Genomic DNA, 25,411 nt, shown 5'->3' on the forward strand with positions numbered 1-25,411 from the left:
CGATGAAATAGAATCGGCACTTTGATTGTTTATAATTTTTATTCTTTGCGACAGTACGTCGCATAGTGTTGTGACACATTTGCACTTGGACATTGCCGACATTCGTGTACGAGATTCAGCAAAACATGACAGGGACAGGAAAACACAGCTGTGAAATGACCCGTGGACGTACAGTGTAGTACTTATCATCACATTCCAAAATTATTTCAACATTCGGGTTAATAGGTTGTCCAAAATGATTGTCGCTTTACAACTTAAATTTACCGCTCAATTGTTAAAAATAGTTAATTCTGTGAGTATGATTCTACCAAACTAACATGATCTGGTTCTGAACATATAAAATTATTAGCGAATTTTTCGACCCGTCTTATTGGAGGCCTATATGGAAAAACCCCTTTTTTGAGTGCTAAAAATAGACATCGTCCTATTTGCCATGTGGACTTATTAGCCGGGAAATACGGTATTTATAGCCGTCATTGTTACGATATCCAATAAATTGTCACAAGTTGGAAAAACAAGTCGATTTATTAGAAAATAATTTCTGGCAAATAATTCTGATAACGATAGTTAAAAGTATTCATCCTTTACCAGGATGATTTTTTGTTGCGCAAAATAATCCAATCCATGACTGGTACCAGCATTTAAAATGTCATGCCGTATTAATTTAATTCTGTTCAACGTAACTCATGGTTGTATCGACAATCTGTGGACATAAAATGTGTAGTAAACTGACCGATATTATTAAATATTGATTCCTATTTTTATATTGTTAAAAAATAATGAAAGTATTAATGCCAAATACAACGGGTATTTGTGGACATGAAATACGTGGTAAACTACCCAATTATAATTAACTTCGGATTCGTGTTTTCAAAATAATAAAACTAATAATTTTAAAATGCAACGGCGATCTGTGGCCTTCAAATATGTGGTAAACTGCCCGATTTACCAACATTTGAGTTATGATAAAAGAATTAAATTAACACGGTAAGGCATTTTAAGCAGTGGTATCGGTCATGGATTCGAATTTTTTTCGCAGCACAAAATCATCCTAGTATAGGGCAACTAAGATTCGACCCTATCTGCGTGTCCACACTCCCGTGTTATTGAACACACGTTAACAGAGTGTAACTCCGATCTTGACTCCTTCAGAGGTCAAAAAGCACACAATGTATTGAATGCCAATTGTTATATTGTAAAGTTGCACAATCGAATTGATCCAAATAACGAATTACACTTGAAACCTTAAAGCAAGGATATGTGATGAAACCAAATTTCTAACTAACAAAGAACGGCAAAGACAAGCTACACTGAGTGAGAGAAATATATCATAAAGGAAATGAATTGGGACAACGACCTTGTTTCAGGCAAATAACATGCACTACTAACAATAAGTGGTGAAAATATTAAAATACACAGTAACTATCCCTATGTACTTGCTACACAATTCCCCCCGACAATGAAAAAAATTAGTTTGCTAATTTTTAAATTTTGTAAGACTAGCTAATAACGATTTCTGATTGAATAATATGTCGTAAAATTTGCCATGTATTGGTGTATTTAATTCTGCATCAAAGTCGCTGATGACCAACTAATGCAACGACACAGGAAAACCAATTTGATTGAGATACCTCCGGTTGAAGGATCTTTTGCGGTGAAATCTACAGATTTTCACGAAATCTTCGATAACACCCAGAACTAAGCCATTGCGTTTGGACAATCGACTTCTTTCTGTTTTGTAAAATAATGAGCGTAATAGTTGATTTGAAGAATAATGTTGACGTTAAAATTTCGTTCGTTGAAAACATTCCTCTAAGCTTTGAAAACTTGTCCAACTCTCGGATTTTTCAATCTGGAAAGATTGTCCGATGAATTGTAATGTAGCAAGAGTTCGGTAGCGCTGAATTTCGGAAAGTCGCGGGCCCTGCGAACTTTCGTATCTCCAACATTCCAAACAATTGTGAAAGCGCCTTTGCGACGGAAACTCGTGTTCGGTTCACATTGACTTAGATGAGCTAGAGGTGAATGCAGTTTTCGTGTGATGTGATTGGAGTAAAAAGGACCCCTTAACGCGGGCCACGAGTATTCGATTTCGACTTGGTTTCCAATGATGCTGAAATAGATGATGATCGACTTGAAAGAATAAAGTAGATGTTCGTTCGTACGTTCGTCAAAGAATAGGTCGCTAAATGCTGCTTCTTGGTGTAAAAAATGGGCTTGCGTATAATATCAATGTATTTTCCGGCGTAGCTTGTTTTGTCGATAAACACATTTGAAAGTCCATTAATAATATGAAGTTGTCCTGGTAACTTTAAATTGTAATGAGGCGGATTAATCTGCTGAAGTCCATATCTCCTGATCCGGTTGACACACAAAACATATAGTTGTAATATATAGGTTGATAATGAGACACAAATTCAAAGAATTTGGGCGTTGATGCTTGGAAAATAAAAATACACGAGCGTGAACTCGGGCGTTAAACTTGAAGAGTTGAAGTTGAGTTAGTGCTGTCTGATATTAGGAGGTCCTGGTCCAGATTCCTCGTTTTGAGTCAAAAATCTACCTTGTTCTGGCCTTCTTGACTGCTTAATAAATTGACATACCGCCAAAGACTGCAGTTTGGTTGGTTGCTTGATTCCTGAAATGCTGACGTATTGTCCATTGACTCGGTTAGTGATGAATTTCTTTTCCATTTTGATTGACGAAATTCCAGTTGCTGAATTGAAGTTGATTGCTTATTGATCACGAACGGGTATCACCAAAATATAGGGCAACTAAGATTCGACCCTATCTGCGTGTCCACACTCCCGTGTTATTGAACACACGTTAACAGAGTGTAACTCCGATCTTGACTCCTTCAGAGATCAAAAAGCACACAATGTATTGAATGCCAATTGTTATATTGTAAAGTTGCACAATCGAATTGATCCAAAAACGAATTACACTTTAAACCTTAAAGCAGGGGTCGGCAACCTACGGCCCGCGGGCCGGATCCGGCCCGCGGAGTAACGCAATCCGGCCCGCGACGCTTCACCAAAATTTAGAGACAAAACGACGAATTTGTGAATTTTGCAAAAAGGTGAATTTTCACCATTTAATTTAATAATCTACCCTCGAGGAGCAGATTATTAGACACGGAGCTATGGATCGTTTTGTTATTATGTGGTCTTCATTAATTAAACGGTCTTTTATTCATTTCAATTATTTCTGTGAGCTCTATGGGATTCGTTTTTTGTGTGCTACGACTCGTCTCCAAAATTTGCTGCCTTGTGGCGTTTCCGCGAACGCGTATCTGCCGATTTCGTGCTCAGCGAACGTCGGTGTATCTCGTTATCTGCCGATTTCGTGCTCAGCGAACGTCGGTGTATCTCGTGATTAGCGAAAGTGGGCAAAAGTTTTTATGGGGAACGTTAGACTGTGGGGCCTGAACAGGTGATACAGAAATGACTCGGATCAGTTCGCATTTCAAATTCATGTTAAAATTTATTAAAATGAATGTGTAATCGCCACGGGGCCTGGAAAAGCATGACAGTCCTTGTACCGTAACCGGACTGGTAAGTTAACGCAGATGATTTATGGAAATGATTTTATGGGTAATGGTAGGCTGTGGTACTTGATCTGGAAATATAGAGGTGACTCAGATCACTTGGTATTTCAATTTACATTAAAACTGAATTATGAAGAATAGATCATTGTCACAGGACCTGGAAAAGCTGTGACAATATCCCGATACCGGTAAGTTGCCTCATATGATTCTCGGGGAATTGGTGATAAAATATCTCGCTTAGAAGAGGATATTGGAGCATAGCTGTTTTGTTTATGTAACAGAATTTATTGTGAAGTGGACTAATTTTTAATATAACCTAGTAATTTAGTGAACAGGTTTATTGAGCCAGCAATATAATTATAATTAGGCGAATGGCAACAAAGCGCAGGAAAGTTGATGCTGAGGGAAGAGGGTTCAATAGCACGTGGACGACAAAGTATTTCTTTGTAGAACACTTGGGCAAACCTACCTGCTTGATTTGCTACGCATCTATAGCTGTCAATAAGGAATGTAACATTAGACGCCACTATGTGACAAAGCATCCCAAATTTTCAGAACTAGATAGCCAAAGGAGGAAGGACAAGATTAAACAGTTAAAAGACAGTTTAGAAAAGCAAAGTTCTTTCTTCCACAAACAACATAACGAAACCGAACAAAATATTGTTGCTAGTTACGAGGTGGCTAAATTAATTGCAGAACACATGAAACCCTTTGTAGATGGTGAATTTGTGAAAGAATGCTTGATGACCGTCGTTGGTATTGTATGTCCTGATAAGGAAAAGTTATTCTCAAATATCAGTCTTTCTGCTAGAACCGTGACTCGGCGAATAGAAGAAATGTCAAGGGATGTGAAGCGTCGTCAAAGGGATATCATCAATAACTTACAATTCTTCTCAATTGCAATTGACGAGAGTACAGATGCGGCAGACACCGCTCAGCTTTCAGTTTTCGTGCGTGGAGTAAGTGAAGCTTTTGACGTTGTTGAGGAGTTTGTCCAACTAGTTCCCATGAAGGGAACTACAACAGGTGCTGACATTCTTAGCGCATTGCTGCTATGCATTGGAGACATGGACCTTGATCTATCAAAGACGGTATCAATAACCACCGATGGAGCCCCGGCAATGACAGGTAAGAATCGAGGCGTCTCAGCTCTACTTCAAAAACACATAAGTGACCTCGGAATTGATAACGACATCGTCAAAATACACTGTCTGATTCACCAAGAAGCCCTGTGCGCCAAAGCTTTGAGTTTGAAGGGTGTTATGGATACAGTAGTGAAAGCTGTCAACATTGTGTTATCTCAAGGCTTGAACCATCGCCAGTTTCGTCAGTTGCTTTCAGATGCAGAAAACGAATACGGCGATTTACTTTACTTCTGCGACGTTCGCTGGCTTAGTCGGGGTACAATGCTAGAGAGAGTGTATATACTGAGGAATGAAATAGCGTCATTCCTTGAAAGCAAAAATAGGAATTTTCCTGAATTTCGCGATCCAAAATGGCTCTCTGAACTGGCATTTCTAGTTGATTTAACGTCCCATCTAAACAAACTGAATTTGCAGCTCCAGGGGAAAAATCAGCTCGTACATCAGATGTGGAGACATATACTCGCATTCGAAAGGAAGTTATGCCTCTGGGAGAGCTATCTGGAAAAAGCAAATTACGCTCACTTTAACACACTTAAAGAAAGAAACCCCACAAGCAACTTTGAGTTTGTTTCTGTAATACGGGAGTTACGAAGCGATTTTTCCTCCCGCTTTGCTGACTTTCGTTCTCTTGAAAACGAATTCAGGCTGTTTAGTACTCCGTTTGATGTCAACGTAGAAACAGTTGCAGAAAATATTCAAATGGAGCTTCTTGAGATGCAATGCAATGAGGAAATTAAATCCATTTCTTATTCGAGAGATGTGTCACTGGTTGATTTTTATAAAAAGTATCTTCTCGAGGGAAATATCTATCCGAATTTGATAAACCACGCGAAAAAATTCACATCGATGTTTGGAAGCACATATGCGTGCGAACAATTATTTTCAAAAATGAACATTACAAAGAACAGGCGGAGAACTAGTATTAGTGATGCCCATTTAGAAAATGTTCTGATATTGGCTTCATCCAGTGTGTCACCTGACGTCGAAAAGCTATCAAGCGTAATGCAACAACAAGTGTCACATTAAATATTCTTTCTAATTTGTTTGCCTGTACGGCGACTTGAGTTCACGAGTCGTCACAGAGCTCGCTATTTACAATCTAAAATTTCAATTTCTGATCTGTGTAAAAAATGTGATTAATAAACAACCCATTCGGTTTATAACTTTCATAAAAAAAATATGGCTGCTCCTGAAGTATGTGTACAAACCTGGCGCACAACCTTCAACATAGTATGTGTACCAGCTTTGAGTTCAGGTTGTGCGTCATCGCCAAAATATGTCCGGCCCGCCAGTAATTGCAGCCTTCAATTTTGGCCCGCGAGTGCCAAAAGGTTGCCGACCCCTGCCTTAAAGCAAGTATATGTGATGAAACCAAATTTCTAACTAACAAAGAACGGCAAAGACAAGCTACACTGAGTGAGAGAAATATATCATAAAGGAAATGAATTGGGACAACGACCTTGTTTCAGGCAAATAACATGCACTACTAACAATAAGTGGTGAAAATATTAAAATACACAGTAACTATCCTTATGTACTTGCTACACTAGTAAAAAGTCCATACTTTTAAATACAAACCAATAGGAACCATTATCCAAATTAGTTCCCAAGAGCGGGATAAAATATAAACTTGTGACAATTTTTCGTGAGTACTAAAATAAGAATCAAAACTAATTATATTCGGCACAATATCACGACAATCTGTGGACATAAATTGTGTGGCAAACTCGCGATTAATATTAATTTTTGATTCCCATTTTCGTATTTACAAATTACAACGGCGATCTGTGGACTTACAATGTGTGGTAAACTAGCCGATTATAAATAGTTTTTGATTCCTATTTTCATATTTATAAAATAATAAAAGTATTATTACTCAAACATACAACGGCGATCTGCGGACTTAAAATGTGTGGTAAAGTTCCCGAATATAATTAATTTTTGATTTGTATTTTTGTACTCACGAAAAAATTGTCGCAAGCCGGAAAAATACCTCATACTTTATCCCGCTTTTCGACAAATAATTTGGATAATGGTTGGTATTTAAAAGTATGGGCGTTTTACTAGGATGATTTTGTGTTGCGCAAATATTCAAATCCATCATTGATACCACTATTGTCGTATTAATTTATTTCTGTTAACATGACTCATGGTATATAAAATATATACTGCAATAATCTGCAAATATGAAATGCCTGGTAATATAGCTAGGTTGTAACTTGTAGATAGCAGTTATTCCATTACTTATTGTATGGAAATTCCTACATACATTTAGATAAGCTTCAATTAGTGGATTTTATTTTCGAAGTATTCGAAATTTCATATTCGAAAAAAATAATTTCGAATGTATTCGAAATAGTGAACTATTCGGTATCGGCCATCCCTGGGTCCATTACAGTTTCTTCTCTGCTTTATCCAAATTATTTCTTTTATAACAAGTATTCCTTCGTTTAGTATCCGCACATAGTTTTAGTATATATTTTTTTATAAACATATATTTACTTATAAAAAATCCAGCGATATATAAGCCCGACCCGAACGTAATGATTGTCATTTCAGGGCCGACCCGAACGTAATGATTGACAAATCAGGCCCGACCCGACCCGAACCTAATGATTGACAAATCAGGCCCGACCCGATCCGAACGCAATTATTGACCTTTCAGGCCCGACCCGACCCAACCCGAACGCAATGTTTGACGTTTTAGGCCCGGCCCGAACGTAATGATTGACAATATAGGCCCGGCCCGACCCGACCCGAACGCACCGACCCGACCCGAAATATCGATATTTCGGGTCGGGCTCGGGCTTCAGATCTTAGCTCTAACTCCTAAGAAGACAGAGTGATCATTAAATTATCTGATTTATATTTAAATATCCGAAACACAACTGAAAACTAACGAATAGAGTTCATAAACGCGAAAACGAGGTAATGTTTACGGCCAAGCGTGAAAATCCGTCTGAGTGGAAAAAGTGTCTGAGCGGATGCGAAAAGGGAGCATTGTTACGTCACTTTTTGCAACTTGTTGATTGGGCAATGTCACGAAGTAAAAAAACAAGGAAGTCGATGCTCGGGGAAAGGTCCATTTCTCTCGTTTTTTCGTTGCAACGTTCCCGATGTGAGAGAGATCGCTGTCACTGGTTAGTTTTTGATCGTCTGCGCGTCTTGGATGACAGTGCGTATAGTTTGAAGGCCCTTATTACGTCACTGTGACGTCGTAGTGACGTAATTTTTGCATGACGCAGTCAGGTGGGGGTTAGGATTGAAATATGCAAAAGTTGTTATGCTATGCAAACTGGAAGTTTCTACTTTAGGTTACAAACTACACGAGACCCGTGAACGTATTCTGACATTGCATTCTTAATTTGGCTTGTATTGTTCAGTTTTACTCACTCTTAAATCTTCTCCAGGTCGTTTTTGATAACCATTAACATTAATTAATTTCACCATGCCAGAGGCCTTCGAATTTGTTGATGTTTTATCTTCAATAAAAACACCCCAGTCTGTAAATGACAAGAAACAACACAAAGATGACCAATTCATTTCTCATGGATCCCAGGAAGAAATTGAGAAAGTTTGTGAAGGTAATCTGAATTGCGTGATATATTCCATCCCATACTCTAACACTCAAAAATTTCGAATTTAAACATAGTTTATTTAGGCGCGGCGGTGTGGCTCTGTGGCTCAACGGGCTAAGCGTTAGGAATACGCTCGCCACCGCACCTCTAATTACTCTCTGCGTGGGTTTGCAGGTTCGAATCCCATGCAGGGATGGTTATGTGCGAGAGGATTGCTGGACTCCTCACCGTCGTTGGGTGGTTCACGTAACCGCTGGTCGGTTACGGCTTCCTCCACCACCAAGTCCATGCTTCCGAAAACAAAACAATATGGCGATTGACAATATAACTAATTAGGGGGGCGGTGTGGCTCAACGGGCTAAGCGTTAGGAATACGCTCGCCACCGCACCTCTAATTACTCTGCGTGGGTTCGCAGGTTCGAATCCCATGCAGGGATGGTTATCTGCGAGAGGATTGCTGGACTCCTCGCCGCCGTTGGGTGGTTCACGTAACCGGTGGTCGGTTACGGCTTCCTCCACCACCACCAAGTCCATGCTTCGAAAAAAACGGAACAGTAAAAACTAATCCCATACCCGACTTGGAATGGTCCCCGAACGAGAGGCCGTGTTTCGCCATATGGATAAGCCGTCTTATCGGCTTTCCTGTCCCCCGGGATAAATATGTAAATCCTATCCTATCCCATACCCGACTTGGAATGATAACCGGACGAGAGGCCGTGGTTCGCCATATGGATAAGCTGTGTTATCGGTTTTCCTCTCCCCTGGGATAAATATGTAAATCCTAAAATCGTATGTCATACTGACATATGTGACATTCGAATCTCATGCATCAATGTCTGTATGTGAAGAACTTAGGGTCAGTAGGGGTTTTTCTACTAATACCTAATTCCCTGTACTTTTGTACCGAGATAGCCTATAATCTGATGGTGATTATAAAGTTCTGCTGTATTTTTTTTTCATCACGTCTTTGCGAAATTACAGGGATCAAACAAAAACAAGTCTTTACACCAGAAGAATGTGAGAAAATTGAACATCATATTGATATAGTTGCCGAAAATGCGGAACAGGGTCTCTATAAAACACACACAGTAGACAGTGCACCACTGCGCATGAAATATTTTTTTGGAGAGGTAATAAAACAATTAAATCTATTAAAATTGTCTTGTAATAAAACAATTAAATCTATCAAAATTGTCTTTTTTTTTCAAAATTTTACCAATGGCTATCATTTATCAGGTAATTCTAATTTCATTTCTAAATGAGTGTATGTTGTTGGATGAGAAAAATCTCATAAACCTATTACTAAGTAAATTGCATAATTATTTGATACAACATTGTATTTTCTCAAGTTATTTTCCAGTTTTATATCAGATCTTTAGTTTCAATATGGCCATTTAAATGAAGATTGGGTTCATAATGTATACATCTCAATTTCTAACTGTGGAATGATCAAAATTATAGAATTTTTTGTAGCTGCATGATAAATTTGTATCCTATATTTCAAAGGGATACACATATGGAACACAAATGCGTCGTAAAGGTCCTGGACAGGAAAAGCTGTATGAAAAAGGGGAAACTGATGCAATACCAGACTGGATATATAAACTTGTCGTGAAGTAAGACATCCTCTGTTTGATCATTTCAGCATTTAGAGATTGGCTTAGTTGTCTTAGAATAACACTGAAATTATTTATTTAAGGCGACTGGAGGATGAAAAATTAATTCCAAAAAATTGGATCACATCCGCTGTCATCAATGATTACCGTCCAGGAGGATGTATCGTTTCACACGTGGATCCAAGGCACATATTTGATAGACCTATCGTAAGGTAAGCTTTCGGTCAACTGTTTTGTGGTTCTCAACCGTTTACCCTTGTGGCCCATTTTCAGTGTCAAAAGAAATTTTACGCCCACAAAACCTTTCATAAAAATTTGGAGTCTCATAAAAATCCTTTCATCAATAAAAAAGTGTCAATGACCAACTGATCATGTACTTCTATGCTTTACCTGAAAAGGGGGTTGAATTTATCTGCATTTGAGAACCAGGGATTATGTCAACTACGGTAATTGCCTCACTTTGCCCACCATTAATATACATAAGTAACCAATATTTTGTTTTTACTTTACGATTTACTTTACTTCTGCGACGTTCGCTGGCTTAGTCGGGGTACAATGCTAGAGAGAGTGTATATACTGAGGAATGAAATAGCGTCATTCCTTGAAAGCAAAAATAGGAATTTTCCTGAATTTCGCGATCCAAAATGGCTCTCTGAACTGGCATTTCTAGTTGATTTAACGTCCCATCTAAACAAACTGAATTTGCAGCTCCAGGGGAAAAATCAGCTCGTACATCAGATGTGGAGACATATACTCGCATTCGAAAGGAAGTTATGCCTCTGGGAGAGCTATCTGGAAAAAGCAAATTACGCTCACTTTAACACACTTAAAGAAAGAAACCCCACAAGCAACTTTGAGTTTGTTTCTGTAATACGGGAGTTACGAAGCGATTTTTCCTCCCGCTTTGCTGACTTTCGTTCTCTTGAAAACGAATTCAGGCTGTTTAGTACTCCGTTTGATGTCAACGTAGAAACAGTTGCAGAAAATATTCAAATGGAGCTTCTTGAGATGCAATGCAATGAGGAAATTAAATCCATTTCTTATTCGAGAGATGTGTCACTGGTTGATTTTTATAAAAAGTATCTTCTCGAGGGAAATATCTATCCGAATTTGATAAACCACGCGAAAAAATTCACATCGATGTTTGGAAGCACATATGCGTGCGAACAATTATTTTCAAAAATGAACATTACAAAGAACAGGCGGAGAACTAGTATTAGTGATGCCCATTTAGAAAATGTTCTGATATTGGCTTCATCCAGTGTGTCACCTGACGTCGAAAAGCTATCAAGCGTAATGCAACAACAAGTGTCACATTAAATATTCTTTCTAATTTGTTTGCCTGTACGGCGACTTGAGTTCACGAGTCGTCACAGAGCTCGCTATTTACAATCTAAAATTTCAATTTCTGATCTGTGTAAAAAATGTGATTAATAAACAACCCATTCGGTTTATAACTTTCATAAAAAAAATATGGCTGCTCCTGAAGTATGTGTACAAACCTGGCGCACAACCTTCAACATAGTATGTGTACCAGCTTTGAGTTCAGGTTGTGCGTCATCGCCAAAATATGTCCGGCCCGCCAGTAATTGCAGCCTTCAATTTTGGCCCGCGAGTGCCAAAAGGTTGCCGACCCCTGCCTTAAAGCAAGTATATGTGATGAAACCAAATTTCTAACTAACAAAGAACGGCAAAGACAAGCTACACTGAGTGAGAGAAATATATCATAAAGGAAATGAATTGGGACAACGACCTTGTTTCAGGCAAATAACATGCACTACTAACAATAAGTGGTGAAAATATTAAAATACACAGTAACTATCCTTATGTACTTGCTACACTAGTAAAAAGTCCATACTTTTAAATACAAACCAATAGGAACCATTATCCAAATTAGTTCCCAAGAGCGGGATAAAATATAAACTTGTGACAATTTTTCGTGAGTACTAAAATAAGAATCAAAACTAATTATATTCGGCACAATATCACGACAATCTGTGGACATAAATTGTGTGGCAAACTCGCGATTAATATTAATTTTTGATTCCCATTTTCGTATTTACAAATTACAACGGCGATCTGTGGACTTACAATGTGTGGTAAACTAGCCGATTATAAATAGTTTTTGATTCCTATTTTCATATTTATAAAATAATAAAAGTATTATTACTCAAACATACAACGGCGATCTGCGGACTTAAAATGTGTGGTAAAGTTCCCGAATATAATTAATTTTTGATTTGTATTTTTGTACTCACGAAAAAATTGTCGCAAGCCGGAAAAATACCTCATACTTTATCCCGCTTTTCGACAAATAATTTGGATAATGGTTGGTATTTAAAAGTATGGGCGTTTTACTAGGATGATTTTGTGTTGCGCAAATATTCAAATCCATCATTGATACCACTATTGTCGTATTAATTTATTTCTGTTAACATGACTCATGGTATATAAAATATATACTGCAATAATCTGCAAATATGAAATGCCTGGTAATATAGCTAGGTTGTAACTTGTAGATAGCAGTTATTCCATTACTTATTGTATGGAAATTCCTACATACATTTAGATAAGCTTCAATTAGTGGATTTTATTTTCGAAGTATTCGAAATTTCATATTCGAAAAAAATAATTTCGAATGTATTCGAAATAGTGAACTATTCGGTATCGGCCATCCCTGGGTCCATTACAGTTTCTTCTCTGCTTTATCCAAATTATTTCTTTTATAACAAGTATTCCTTCGTTTAGTATCCGCACATAGTTTTAGTATATATTTTTTTATAAACATATATTTACTTATAAAAAATCCAGCGATATATAAGCCCGACCCGAACGTAATGATTGTCATTTCAGGGCCGACCCGAACGTAATGATTGACAAATCAGGCCCGACCCGACCCGAACCTAATGATTGACAAATCAGGCCCGACCCGATCCGAACGCAATTATTGACCTTTCAGGCCCGACCCGACCCAACCCGAACGCAATGTTTGACGTTTTAGGCCCGGCCCGAACGTAATGATTGACAATATAGGCCCGGCCCGACCCGACCCGAACGCACCGACCCGACCCGAAATATCGATATTTCGGGTCGGGCTCGGGCTTCAGATCTTAGCTCTAACTCCTAAGAAGACAGAGTGATCATTAAATTATCTGATTTATATTTAAATATCCGAAACACAACTGAAAACTAACGAATAGAGTTCATAAACGCGAAAACGAGGTAATGTTTACGGCCAAGCGTGAAAATCCGTCTGAGTGGAAAAAGTGTCTGAGCGGATGCGAAAAGGGAGCATTGTTACGTCACTTTTTGCAACTTGTTGATTGGGCAATGTCACGAAGTAAAAAAACAAGGAAGTCGATGCTCGGGGAAAGGTCCATTTCTCTCGTTTTTTCGTTGCAACGTTCCCGATGTGAGAGAGATCGCTGTCACTGGTTAGTTTTTGATCGTCTGCGCGTCTTGGATGACAGTGCGTATAGTTTGAAGGCCCTTATTACGTCACTGTGACGTCGTAGTGACGTAATTTTTGCATGACGCAGTCAGGTGGGGGTTAGGATTGAAATATGCAAAAGTTGTTATGCTATGCAAACTGGAAGTTTCTACTTTAGGTTACAAACTACACGAGACCCGTGAACGTATTCTGACATTGCATTCTTAATTTGGCTTGTATTGTTCAGTTTTACTCACTCTTAAATCTTCTCCAGGTCGTTTTTGATAACCATTAACATTAATTAATTTCACCATGCCAGAGGCCTTCGAATTTGTTGATGTTTTATCTTCAATAAAAACACCCCAGTCTGTAAATGACAAGAAACAACACAAAGATGACCAATTCATTTCTCATGGATCCCAGGAAGAAATTGAGAAAGTTTGTGAAGGTAATCTGAATTGCGTGATATATTCCATCCCATACTCTAACACTCAAAAATTTCGAATTTAAACATAGTTTATTTAGGCGCGGCGGTGTGGCTCTGTGGCTCAACGGGCTAAGCGTTAGGAATACGCTCGCCACCGCACCTCTAATTACTCTCTGCGTGGGTTTGCAGGTTCGAATCCCATGCAGGGATGGTTATGTGCGAGAGGATTGCTGGACTCCTCACCGTCGTTGGGTGGTTCACGTAACCGCTGGTCGGTTACGGCTTCCTCCACCACCAAGTCCATGCTTCCGAAAACAAAACAATATGGCGATTGACAATATAACTAATTAGGGGGGCGGTGTGGCTCAACGGGCTAAGCGTTAGGAATACGCTCGCCACCGCACCTCTAATTACTCTGCGTGGGTTCGCAGGTTCGAATCCCATGCAGGGATGGTTATCTGCGAGAGGATTGCTGGACTCCTCGCCGCCGTTGGGTGGTTCACGTAACCGGTGGTCGGTTACGGCTTCCTCCACCACCACCAAGTCCATGCTTCGAAAAAAACGGAACAGTAAAAACTAATCCCATACCCGACTTGGAATGGTCCCCGAACGAGAGGCCGTGTTTCGCCATATGGATAAGCCGTCTTATCGGCTTTCCTGTCCCCCGGGATAAATATGTAAATCCTATCCTATCCCATACCCGACTTGGAATGATAACCGGACGAGAGGCCGTGGTTCGCCATATGGATAAGCTGTGTTATCGGTTTTCCTCTCCCCTGGGATAAATATGTAAATCCTAAAATCGTATGTCATACTGACATATGTGACATTCGAATCTCATGCATCAATGTCTGTATGTGAAGAACTTAGGGTCAGTAGGGGTTTTTCTACTAATACCTAATTCCCTGTACTTTTGTACCGAGATAGCCTATAATCTGATGGTGATTATAAAGTTCTGCTGTATTTTTTTTTCATCACGTCTTTGCGAAATTACAGGGATCAAACAAAAACAAGTCTTTACACCAGAAGAATGTGAGAAAATTGAACATCATATTGATATAGTTGCCGAAAATGCGGAACAGGGTCTCTATAAAACACACACAGTAGACAGTGCACCACTGCGCATGAAATATTTTTTTGGAGAGGTAATAAAACAATTAAATCTATTAAAATTGTCTTGTAATAAAACAATTAAATCTATCAAAATTGTCTTTTTTTTTCAAAATTTTACCAATGGCTATCATTTATCAGGTAATTCTAATTTCATTTCTAAATGAGTGTATGTTGTTGGATGAGAAAAATCTCATAAACCTATTACTAAGTAAATTGCATAATTATTTGATACAACATTGTATTTTCTCAAGTTATTTTCCAGTTTTATATCAGATCTTTAGTTTCAATATGGCCATTTAAATGAAGATTGGGTTCATAATGTATACATCTCAATTTCTAACTGTGGAATGATCAAAATTATAGAATTTTTTGTAGCTGCATGATAAATTTGTATCCTATATTTCAAAGGGATACACATATGGAACACAAATGCGTCGTAAAGGTCCTGGACAGGAAAAGCTGTATGAAAAAGGGGAAATTGATGCAATACCAGACTGGATATATAAACTTGTCGTGAAGTAAGACATCCTCTGTTTGATCATTTCAGCATTTAGAGATTGGCTTAGTTGTCTTAGAATAACACTGAAATTATTTATTTAAGGCGACTGGAGGATGAAAAATTAATTCCAAAAAATTGGATCACATCCGCTGTCATCAATGATTACCGTCCAGGAGGATGTATCGTTTCACACGTGGATCCAAGGCACATATTTGATAGACCTATCGTAAGGTAAGCTTTCGGTCAACTGTTTTGTGGTTCTCAACCGTTTACCCTTGTGGCCCATTTTCAGTGTCAAAAGAAATTTTACGCCCACAAAACCTTTCATAAAAATTTGGAGTCTCATAAAAATCCTTTCATCAATAAAAAAGTGTCAATGACCAACTGATCATGTACTTCTATGCTTTACCTGAAAAGGGGGTTGAATTTATCTGCATTTGAGAACCAGGGATTATGTCAACTACGGTAATTGCCTCACTTTGCCCACCATTAATATACATAAGTAACCAATATTTTGTTTCAGTGTCTCTTTCTACAGTAAAAGTGCTTTGTCTTTTGGATGTCGATTCTCTTTCAAACCCATCAGAGTCTCCAATCCTGTGGTATGTTTGCCAATGCAACGGGGATGTGCTACAAGTATAAGGTGATGCTGGCCTGTGATTGATTTGGAATCTCAAAACTGAACATCGATTTCATTATTGTAAATGTTTTTTAGTGGGTATGCAGCAGACAAAATTACTCATTGCATTAGACCACAAGACGTGACATCACGAAGAGCAGTGATTATATTGCGCAGGTGAGTTACTAAACTATAGCTTACCTACCATTACCTTTGTTTTTGGTGTGACATGGTTATGATCCCCAAAACACTTAAATATATATCACAGTGAAGTATTCTAGTTCTAGTCACTGCAAACAGAATAAAAATAACTGGAAAGATTCTGAGCAGGGCTGGGAATTTTAGCCGAAACGCTTTGACGTTTAACCAAATAGACCAGTTGGACTGTTGTTGCTTGTTGAAGACTCTGCTTGGCATTTTTTTACAAAAGATATGTCAAGCACTACCTGATTACCTGATTCAGAACCCTCATTAAAGTTATGTAACAAGATTATCATGAAACTATGCTTGAATCACAGACAATATACTCTGATGAGAAACTAAATGCAGACTTCTCATTGCTACATTTCCAGCAGCATAGTTTTTAATTAAAAGCTTGATTGCTTTTTACCAGCGTAGGGAATAAGTAGATTAGAAAGGAATAGATTCCTTTTACGAACAATAATAGCATTAGCTTAGCAAGTAAACACTTACATTTATGAAGAACAATGACCAAAGAGGTTCTCGAGGTTAAGTTTAGTTTCGCTGTTTTTGGTATTCTGGTTACAGTAGTAAATGAATGAAAAATTTTCATTACATGCATGATTGGTTTTATATAGCTATAAATCATACGAAAGGCACAGTCCATAATAGTCCTGGAAGAGAAAAATTGTGTTGTTTAATCCACAAGAGCCGGTTTTCAATTAACTAATTTGTATAGTCGTTTTATATGTTTTCCAAATAGTCGGCCATTTAAGCCCTAAAACTTCACTCATGGCTCTTTAGAAGCGTATGCTGCACATTCTATTTCAGCAATATGATACCGCACATTTTCGAGTTAATACTTCATGTATGTGACCTGATGCCAAATATATTTGTAAAAAATTACTTGGAGATTAAGGACTGCTCGTCATATGTTAATAGCGAAAGGCTTTAGAACTTGGTTTTTGGAAATTTCCGTTATGCAGTAATGTGTGAATGCTTATTGTGAATTTGTGATCCATTATGTCAGGGTAAATTGACAGGTACTTTTGCAACAAATTTAAGAATGTAATAATATATTGATTTTCAAATGGAAATTATCTTATAATTTTTCTGTTTCCGTGCTAAAGTGACCTGTCGTGAATGAACATATGAGGTTTATTGTTTTTACTGCTTTCCATTGGTGCTGAATGATAAAACAGCTGTTATATTATATGAAATAAAACTGATTAAATTTGGTATTTATTTTCTAGAACACTTGAAAATGCTCCTAGAGTAGGAGATCCAGATCCTCCCCATGATTTATCATACTCTAACCATTTTCTCAATCATTCTGACAACAGAAAAAGGTAAACTCAATCTTTTGCATAAGTAGTAGTGGAGTATACTGCTTTCCAATCTTTCATTATAGCTTGATGTTTGATGCCCTCCCCTATTTGCTAATTTTTAACTGACCTTCTGAATTATAAAATTACAATGAAAAATGTATTGAAGTGTTGAAAAATCATAACAGTTCATTCGATGTTGGTGATTTGCAATCTACTGTTAGCCCTGTTTTCTTAAAACCTAAATAAAAGGATGGTAGATTATTTTGGCATTGTTGAAACCTTCAGCATTGTAATAGTATAAACAGTTTCATATATTCACATGAAATCAGTTTTTGATCATTTTGTATATGGCTTGTATTTGGTATTATCACCTTCTTCGGATCTACTTATCTTAATAACTAGTCTTATAGTTCTTGTATTGAAAGGATTTGTAATTTTTCAGACAAAGGCTGTCATTAGACTCATCCACACATCATCATAATGGCAGAGATAGACATGGTCATAATGATGCCGTTGAACCAGTTAAGAGACGAAGGAAAAGTGACTCTTATTCATCACATCACATGGAAAAGAAAAGGCTTTCTGTTTCGAACTCACAGGATAAGGTAACTACCAGGGTTGTCCAAAACGAATCGAATATTCGAATGTATTCGAATATCAAAGTATTCGAATACCAATTTGGCTGATTTTCGAATAATTACGAATAGTAGCCACTTTTCGCCCTAAACGTGGTGTTTCGTTTTAACGGGAATCTTCAAACGACTTTTTACGCTGTCTCACGTATTGTAATGACGATGAAATAGAATCGGCACTTTGATTGTTTATATTCTGTGAGACCATACGTCTCATAGTGTTGCGACACATTTGCACGTTTCCGTGGGTGGACATTGCCGTCATTCGTGTACGTGGCTTTTAATTTACAAATTCATTTCCATTACGTCGAAAAATTGAGAAAGTATGTTTATTTTATTTCTATGTGTCCTGCTTATTATTCGCATGAGTCTTCTCAAGCATGATTTGTGTAACCTTATATTTGGGTCTTAGGGTCTGCCAATCATGATATTTAATCGCAGGCTGGTTATCGTTACTTTAAAGAGAAACACGGCCACCGAGATAAAGTGATTTGTGACCCTTTCGTTTTGCCGATTCAGCAGAACAGGACAGGGATAGGAAAACATAGCTGTGAAATAACCCATGGACGTACAGTGTAGTACTTATCACATTCCAAAATTATTTTGACATTCGGGTTAATATGTTGTCTAAAATGATTGCCGCTTTACGACTTGAATTTACCACTCATTTGTTAAAAATAGTTAATTCTGTGAGTATGATTCTACCAAACTAACATGATCTGGTCCTTAACATATAAAATTATTAGCGCATATCAGCATTACTGAACAACAGGGACACAATTTGTCTACCCGTCTTATTGGAGGCCTATATGGAAAAACCCCTTTTATGAGTGCTAAAAATAGACATCGTCCTATTTGCCATGTGGACTTATTAGCCGGGAAATACGGTATTTATAGCCGTCATTGTTACGATATCTAATAAATTGTCACAAGTTGGAAAAACAAGGTCGATTTATTAGAAAATAATTTCTGGCAAATAATTCTGATAACGATAGTTATAAGTATCGATCCTTTACCAGGATGATTTTTTGTTGCGCAAAATAATCCAATCCATGACTGGTACCAGCATTTAAAATGTCATGCCGTATTAATTTAATTCTGTTCAACGTAACTCATGGTTGTATCGACAATCTGTGGACATAAAATGTGTGGTAAACTGACCGATATTATTAAATATTGATTCCTATTTTTATATTGATAAAATAATGAAAGTATTAATACCAAATACAACGGGTATTTGTGGACATGAAATACGTGGTAAACTGCGCAATCATAATTTATTTCGGATTCGTATTTACAAAATAATAAAACTATTATAATTCTAAAATGCAACGGCGATCTGTGGCCTTAAAATGTGTGGTGAACTGCCCGATTTACCAACATTTGAGTTATGATAATAGAATTGAATTAACACGGTAGGGCATTTTAATTAACCAATGGCAACCATTATCCAAATTAGTTCCCAAGAGCGGGATAAAGTATAAATTCTTTTTCCGACTTGTGACAATTTTTCGTGAGTACGAAAACTACCTATGAGTGGTAAACTACCCGATTATAAATAGTTTTTGATTCCTATTTTCATATTTATGAAATAATAAAAGTATTATTACTCAAACATACAACGGCGATCTGCGGACTTAAAATGTGTGGTAAAGTTCCCGAATATAATTAATTTTTGATTCCTATTTTCATATTTATGAAATAATAAAAGTATTATTACTCAAACATACAACGGCGATCTGCGGACTTAAAATGTGTGGTAAAGTTCCCGAATATGATTAATTTTTGATTCGTATTTTTGTATTCACGAAAAAATTGTTACAAGTCGGAAAAATACCTCATACTTTATCCCGCTTTTTGACAAATAATTTGGATAATGGTTGGTATTTAAAAGTATGGGCGTTTTACTAGGATGATTTTGTGTTGCGCAAATATTCAAATCCATCATCGATACCACTATTGTCGTATTAATTTAATTCTGTTAACATGACTCATGGTATATAAAATATATACTGCAATAATCTGCAAATATGAAATGCCTGGTAATTTGGCTAGGTTGTAACGTTAGATAGCAGTTATTCCATTGCTTATTGTATGGAAATTCCTACATACATTTAGATAAGCTTCAATTAGTGGATTTTATTTTCAAAGTATTCGAAATTTCATATTCGGAAAAAATAATTTCGAATGTATTCGAAATAGTGAACTATTCGATATTGGCCAACCCTGGTAACTACACCTCAAAAAGTATCCTTTGGAGCAAATGATTTTGATATATTTACAGAGATGTAACATCGAAGTAATATATGTAACAATATGCATAGAGATAGTATATGTAAGGAATGGCAGAAACACTGGACCAGGTAAAGAACGTTCACAAGTTCAACACTGATTGGCAATTTTAGTTTCAACGTTATCAAGTTGAATAATAATCATTATTCCATTTACTCATTAGGTCAAGAAGGATGATGGACACAAAGATTCTTCAGATTTGAAAACAAGTCAAAATATTATTGCGAAAAAGGCAACAAGGAGACCTAAACCATTTTTTCTATAGTCTTGGATGTTGTCAATGTGTATAATACAATTAACCAATATATTGTAATTTTTTCACCAGCAATAATTGTAAAAAGCAGGTTCCAGAAGTTATAAATTATTCTGTATATGCTTATGCGCAAGCATTTTATCTTTCAATTTAATCTCATTTGATTTTACTTCTATTCACTTTCTTTTTGTGCAAGTTCTGTACAATTTTCAAGTAAACTTTCAAAACAATAATACACTCATATAAAATATGTTGTTACAATTGTTTTTGAATCTCCCATATTTCTAATTGTTGAGTCTGATTGTATTGGCAGAACTGACTTATGTCTTCCATATCAATTCTTTGGACAGACAATGAAGATTGAAATGTATTCTCGAGTTCGCTCAGTTTGCATAAAAAATGATTGTACTCTTTGCAAGTGATATCCAAGTCCTCCAAAGTGAAGTTGAGTCTCTTCTCTGTAGAGATGTACACTTTTACAATTGAAGGTCGGCAACCTTCCTTGGTGTATGTGTCCCCATTCAGCAAGATTTGGAGAGTTTGAAAAAACGCATTTGTGATATCGTTGTCATAAATTACATCACATGCCATAATTATGTCAGGTTTGGGTATGCACAGTGATTTTATTGAAGTGGGCTTGTGCCAGTTCAGTTCCCTAATTTCGAAGCAGTGGGGAGGACTTTGAAAGATGTTTTGGTTTGCGTGATAATTCATTTCACAGAGACCCAAAATGTTCTCTCCAACGTCCGTGAGAGTGATTTTATTGGTTAATGTCCCTGCAACAATACCAGTCAGGCCAACGCCTGCCCCAAGTTCCAAAATCTGTTTATTGCGGAATAACTGAACGTTGTCTAACATGAAATCTATCATCCCAAGCGCTCCCATCCATACTTGTAAGCCAACGTCGGCAAGATGTGTTTCCATTGCATGGTGTATACGAAAATTGAGCGTTTGGTTCTGCTTGTCAAAGTTAGCTGCGCTTCTAGAAACAATCAAATCGCCGTCATCGTCATGGATCGAATCAGTTATTCCGAAAGATTTTTCAGTTCGCTCACTAACAATCTGTATCAAGCATCCAGGTAATTTTATGTGAAAATCGACAAGGTGGATTGCATATTCACCATGTTTCTTATTCAAAACTATTTGGGAATCTTTATCTCGATTTAACTGGACGTCGGAGAGTATCAACTCGTCCGCACAAGCGCACATCTTGCTTCTGTCACTCGGTGGCTCACAAAGCTGGTCTACGATTTCGCACTCGTGCAGAGCTGAAATCAGCTTTTCGCCCGATTTGCAGCTGCTGCTATGATTAACAAAGTGATTTTCTGCGTACTGTTGCTTTCAGTATTATTATTGGGGAAGCCAGGCTATGGAGCATAATATGTTAGAACAGCTTGGATTTAACAGGAAGAACAGAGATGCTGTAAGTAAAGCCCTGGGTGGCTGGAACACGAGCGGCAATAACCAACAAGATATCAGACCCCTAGTTGAAATTATTGTACTGCAAGCAATTTCAGATGTAAAATATGGAAGTAATGCTGCAAAACTGTGCAGCATATTTGTAGAAAATGAAGGCAAAATATCAAATGATACACGATTTCGGAACATTTTGCTCACAAAACTCCAAAGAGAGTACACCAACATCAGAACGACTGAAGAACATAATGAAGCCAGATTGATAGCATTTGTGACCTTTTTGAGTAGCATTTTTCACCACATCCGTATTGATGGGAGGGCACTTGTTGCTTTAGTAACTCCAGTGTTCGAGTGTTTGGCTTCTTTGGCAAGCGTGGCGAAGCAGAGCAATAAAAGAGAGGAAATTATTCAATGTTTGGTTATGCAAATACAACTTCATGGAGAGGAATTGGAAGGATTGAATGAGAAGAAAATGGCTGAACTATTTTGTATAATTCGCGAATTGTTTTTGTCAGAAACCACATCACAGCTTTCAAGATTGCTGCTGCTTGAAATTATTGAACTTCGAGCTGGAAACTGGAAATTGTCTTCTGATGCTAATACGTATTATTATGATACAAACAGCGTCTAATGTTATTATGCTTTATTTTTATATACGATTCTCAATGATACCTTATTTTTTTATGTTATTTCATTTAAACAAAATAATATATACCTATATTACATAAATAATTATACATAATCATAGTATCATTCAATTGCATACATTTTCATATTTATGTTGGGAGAATTAATTGATACTAACCGGTTATTATTTTTATAATTTCTGGTATCAAGGTACAAGATATTTAATTCATATAAGCTATGGCAGAACTCAATATTGGTAAACAATGCAGTTTACTTCAATGTCAGCGACTTGATTTCCTACCATTTGAATGTGATGGATGCTCTCAGATATTTTGTTTGGATCACAAGGGTAGAACTGCACATAGCTGTTCAGATGTCAACTATATTAAAGAAGGTTCCTCATTGACTAGAGTTACTCCCCTTCGTTCTTATAGTTGTTCACTTGAGGAATGCAATCAGAGCGATCTCGTACAAGTGGAATGTAATCTCTGTGGGAAGCATTTCTGTTTGAAGCATCGCCTTCCAGAGGATCATAAATGTCATCAATTAAAATCTGAACCACATCGAAAAGCTGGTATGCAAACATTTCAAACTTCTTCTACTAATCCAAAAAAGTCTGTATGTGATAATTCCAAAAAAAAGTCTGTTAGTAAGAAGAATCAAAAACTGTCTGCTAAGGTTGCTCTTATGAAACTGAAACAAAAGTCTGTTGGAGATAAAAATATTCCAATGGAAAAGAGAATATATTTCCATGTTTACACACCCAAAGGAGAGAGGTATATATTTGTGGATGGTGAATGGACATTTGGCAAGCTTATTGATTATCTTTGCAAAACTGAAAAAATTATTAATACGAATAACGTTTCTTTAGAAAATAGATTTGGTCTGCTTAATATGGACACCGAACAATCATTACCATTTTCTTCTACTATCAATGATGCAATAAGCCATGAAATAATATATTCTGGTTCTAGTTTAAAATTTCTAAGTGTGGAAAAATCATCATAACATTTGTTTCCTTTCTGAAACTTCTTGATTTGTAGATTTTGCGCATATGGTAAAAATATATTGCAGACTTTGCAGTGCCGACTGAAAGTGGCACCTATTGTGGATCTAAATCAATGAATGTAGTTTCTTTCAGGATTTCAAAATGAAAATTAATGATGCAGAAAATATGAGTAACTGCCTTTCAAAGTAAAATAATCTCAATTCAGCCCAATGTATTTGAAATCTTCCTAGCTCCCTACAATTACCCCAGGGGCGCAGCCAGCTAAAAATTGTGCATCGTTCTAGAGTTAGCATCCCTTTATTATTTATTTATTTATATTTATGATTTATTTATTAGCGTTTATTACTAATAATCACTGATTGTTTTTGTAATCGCGATCGTTTTGGGGGCCGACATCCCAATTAATGTATTAAAGCACTTTTTATATTTATAAGTTTTATTTCTCACGCAACGGCGGACATCGAAGTTTGGTTTTTACATTTCGGGCAGAAGTGTGAGTTCAGATAATAGAGTAAATTCATAACACAAAATGAGACGTTCTTCTGATATTTATCTTCTGCGTAGGATTTGAAATTACGGTCCCGATTTTAAGCGAACAATAGTATCATTTCTAACCCCGGGATGCAGATATTTATGAAGCTCAGAGTCGACATTTTTCTGCTTTTAATTTTCTATCGTTTCCGTGTTACTTTCGTATTGAATAATGATTAAAAACTCCGCAAATTAGTAACAGCGTGAATAATCAGTGTTGAATATTCACCCAACTCAGTATACTAAATACTAAAATACATCGGCAATAATGGAAAATGTACGTGGTCGAGATGATATTTTCCTCTAAAAATCTCGCGAAATTTTCATAAAATAAATTACATTATTTACCTGTCTTACTTTATCTGGTTTGACATTTTTAAACTTACAGAACGGATTAGGAATTGAAAAGATACAATAAGAAAGAGAACAAAAAAACACCATAGTTCATAACACTAAAGATTTCTTACATTTTTGTCTGTTTGCGAGAGCCGTAAATTCTTACTCGCAACTCTTACTTTCAAATTAATGTTAATAAGGTCTATTTTGCTTTTCAATGCGACTACGCTGGCTGTATTCCCTGCCCCATACCATCCTATGACTCACAAAAAATAAAGTCAAAAGCCCACAGGAGAATTGTTGGGGTACCTTAAAATCTAAATAACGACAATCTTTTTTTCACACCCCATTCGTGAAATAATTTGTCAAAATTGGGTGTATTGCACTTTTGCTGCTAAAATCCACATCTCTTACATTCATCAGTGATTGGTACTGAAAATGGTGTTTTTGTCTCATTATATCATCTCACCTAAAATCCCCTGGAGTTAGAATTTTAATTTGAAACTGATGAAGCATGCAAAAGTCACAGTTTATCAGTCAAATTTTATTATCCGATAGTCCCATTTTTTATTGGCTGGGAGTCGGTTAAAACATTTCCGCATATATACTGCCCTGGAGTTGAAAAGATATATTCCAATTTTACCAGATTTCTTATTGGGTTGAGGCAAGGCTTTTTGTGGACGTATTAATGTATTGGATTTCTCTATGCGCTGAATGAAACGCTCTACGATTGGTGTGTCGCTATCGCAGCGACCGCGGGTACGAAAGCCACAGTGACGATACGAGTTGTGGAGTCATGCCGCGCAGTAATCATTAACGTATTCCTGGGTATG

At 37.0% G+C, this 25,411-nt stretch overlaps 5 protein-coding genes and 1 long non-coding RNA gene across 6 annotated transcripts; 4 read left to right on the top strand and 2 right to left on the bottom strand.

The window, feature by feature from the left end:
- Positions 1–1,174: 1,174 nt before the first annotated feature.
- On the bottom strand, positions 1,175–6,242 carry LOC144431274 (uncharacterized). Its single transcript, XR_013479902.1, has 2 exons — positions 6,039–6,242; positions 1,175–2,952 (listed from the first exon to the last, which is right to left on the bottom strand). It is a non-coding gene; the product is annotated as an uncharacterized LOC144431274 (long non-coding RNA).
- Positions 6,243–7,938: 1,696 nt separating this feature from the next.
- On the top strand, positions 7,939–10,117 carry LOC144431265 (RNA demethylase ALKBH5-like). The gene is made up of 4 exons (XM_078119131.1): positions 7,939–8,276; positions 9,252–9,400; positions 9,777–9,886; positions 9,970–10,117. Exons 1-4 carry the CDS (start codon positions 8,141–8,143, stop codon positions 10,100–10,102), a joined length of 528 nt encoding a protein of 175 aa, XP_077975257.1. The 5' UTR covers positions 7,939–8,140; the 3' UTR covers positions 10,103–10,117.
- A 3,450-nt stretch (positions 10,118–13,567) lies between these two features.
- Positions 13,568–20,909, top strand: LOC120332394 (RNA demethylase ALKBH5-like). The gene is made up of 9 exons (XM_078119130.1): positions 13,568–13,764; positions 14,740–14,888; positions 15,265–15,374; positions 15,458–15,586; positions 15,879–15,998; positions 16,071–16,151; positions 17,408–17,503; positions 17,925–18,087; positions 20,570–20,909. The coding sequence occupies exons 1-9, from the start codon at positions 13,629–13,631 to the stop codon at positions 20,669–20,671; spliced, it is 1,086 nt and encodes a 361-aa protein (XP_077975256.1). The 5' UTR covers positions 13,568–13,628; the 3' UTR covers positions 20,672–20,909.
- Positions 20,907–21,876, bottom strand: LOC120332395 (methyltransferase-like protein 22). Its single transcript, XM_039399634.2, has one exon. It carries the CDS (start codon positions 21,866–21,868, stop codon positions 20,915–20,917), a length of 954 nt encoding a protein of 317 aa, XP_039255568.2. The 5' UTR covers positions 21,869–21,876; the 3' UTR covers positions 20,907–20,914.
- A 147-nt stretch (positions 21,877–22,023) lies between these two features.
- Positions 22,024–22,912, top strand: LOC120332397 (MIF4G domain-containing protein B-like). The gene has a single exon (XM_039399636.2). It carries the CDS (start codon positions 22,029–22,031, stop codon positions 22,704–22,706), a length of 678 nt encoding a protein of 225 aa, XP_039255570.2. The 5' UTR covers positions 22,024–22,028; the 3' UTR covers positions 22,707–22,912.
- Positions 22,913–22,939: 27 nt separating this feature from the next.
- On the top strand, positions 22,940–24,603 carry LOC120332396 (AN1-type zinc finger protein 1-like). The gene has a single exon (XM_039399635.2). It carries the CDS (start codon positions 22,940–22,942, stop codon positions 23,708–23,710), a length of 771 nt encoding a protein of 256 aa, XP_039255569.2. The 3' UTR covers positions 23,711–24,603.
- The last annotated feature ends 808 nt before the right edge of the window (positions 24,604–25,411 follow it).

This window comes from Styela clava, chromosome 13 (genome assembly GCF_964204865.1).
Source record: "Styela clava chromosome 13, kaStyClav1.hap1.2, whole genome shotgun sequence".
NCBI classification, from domain to species: Eukaryota; Metazoa; Chordata; class Ascidiacea; order Stolidobranchia; family Styelidae; genus Styela; species Styela clava.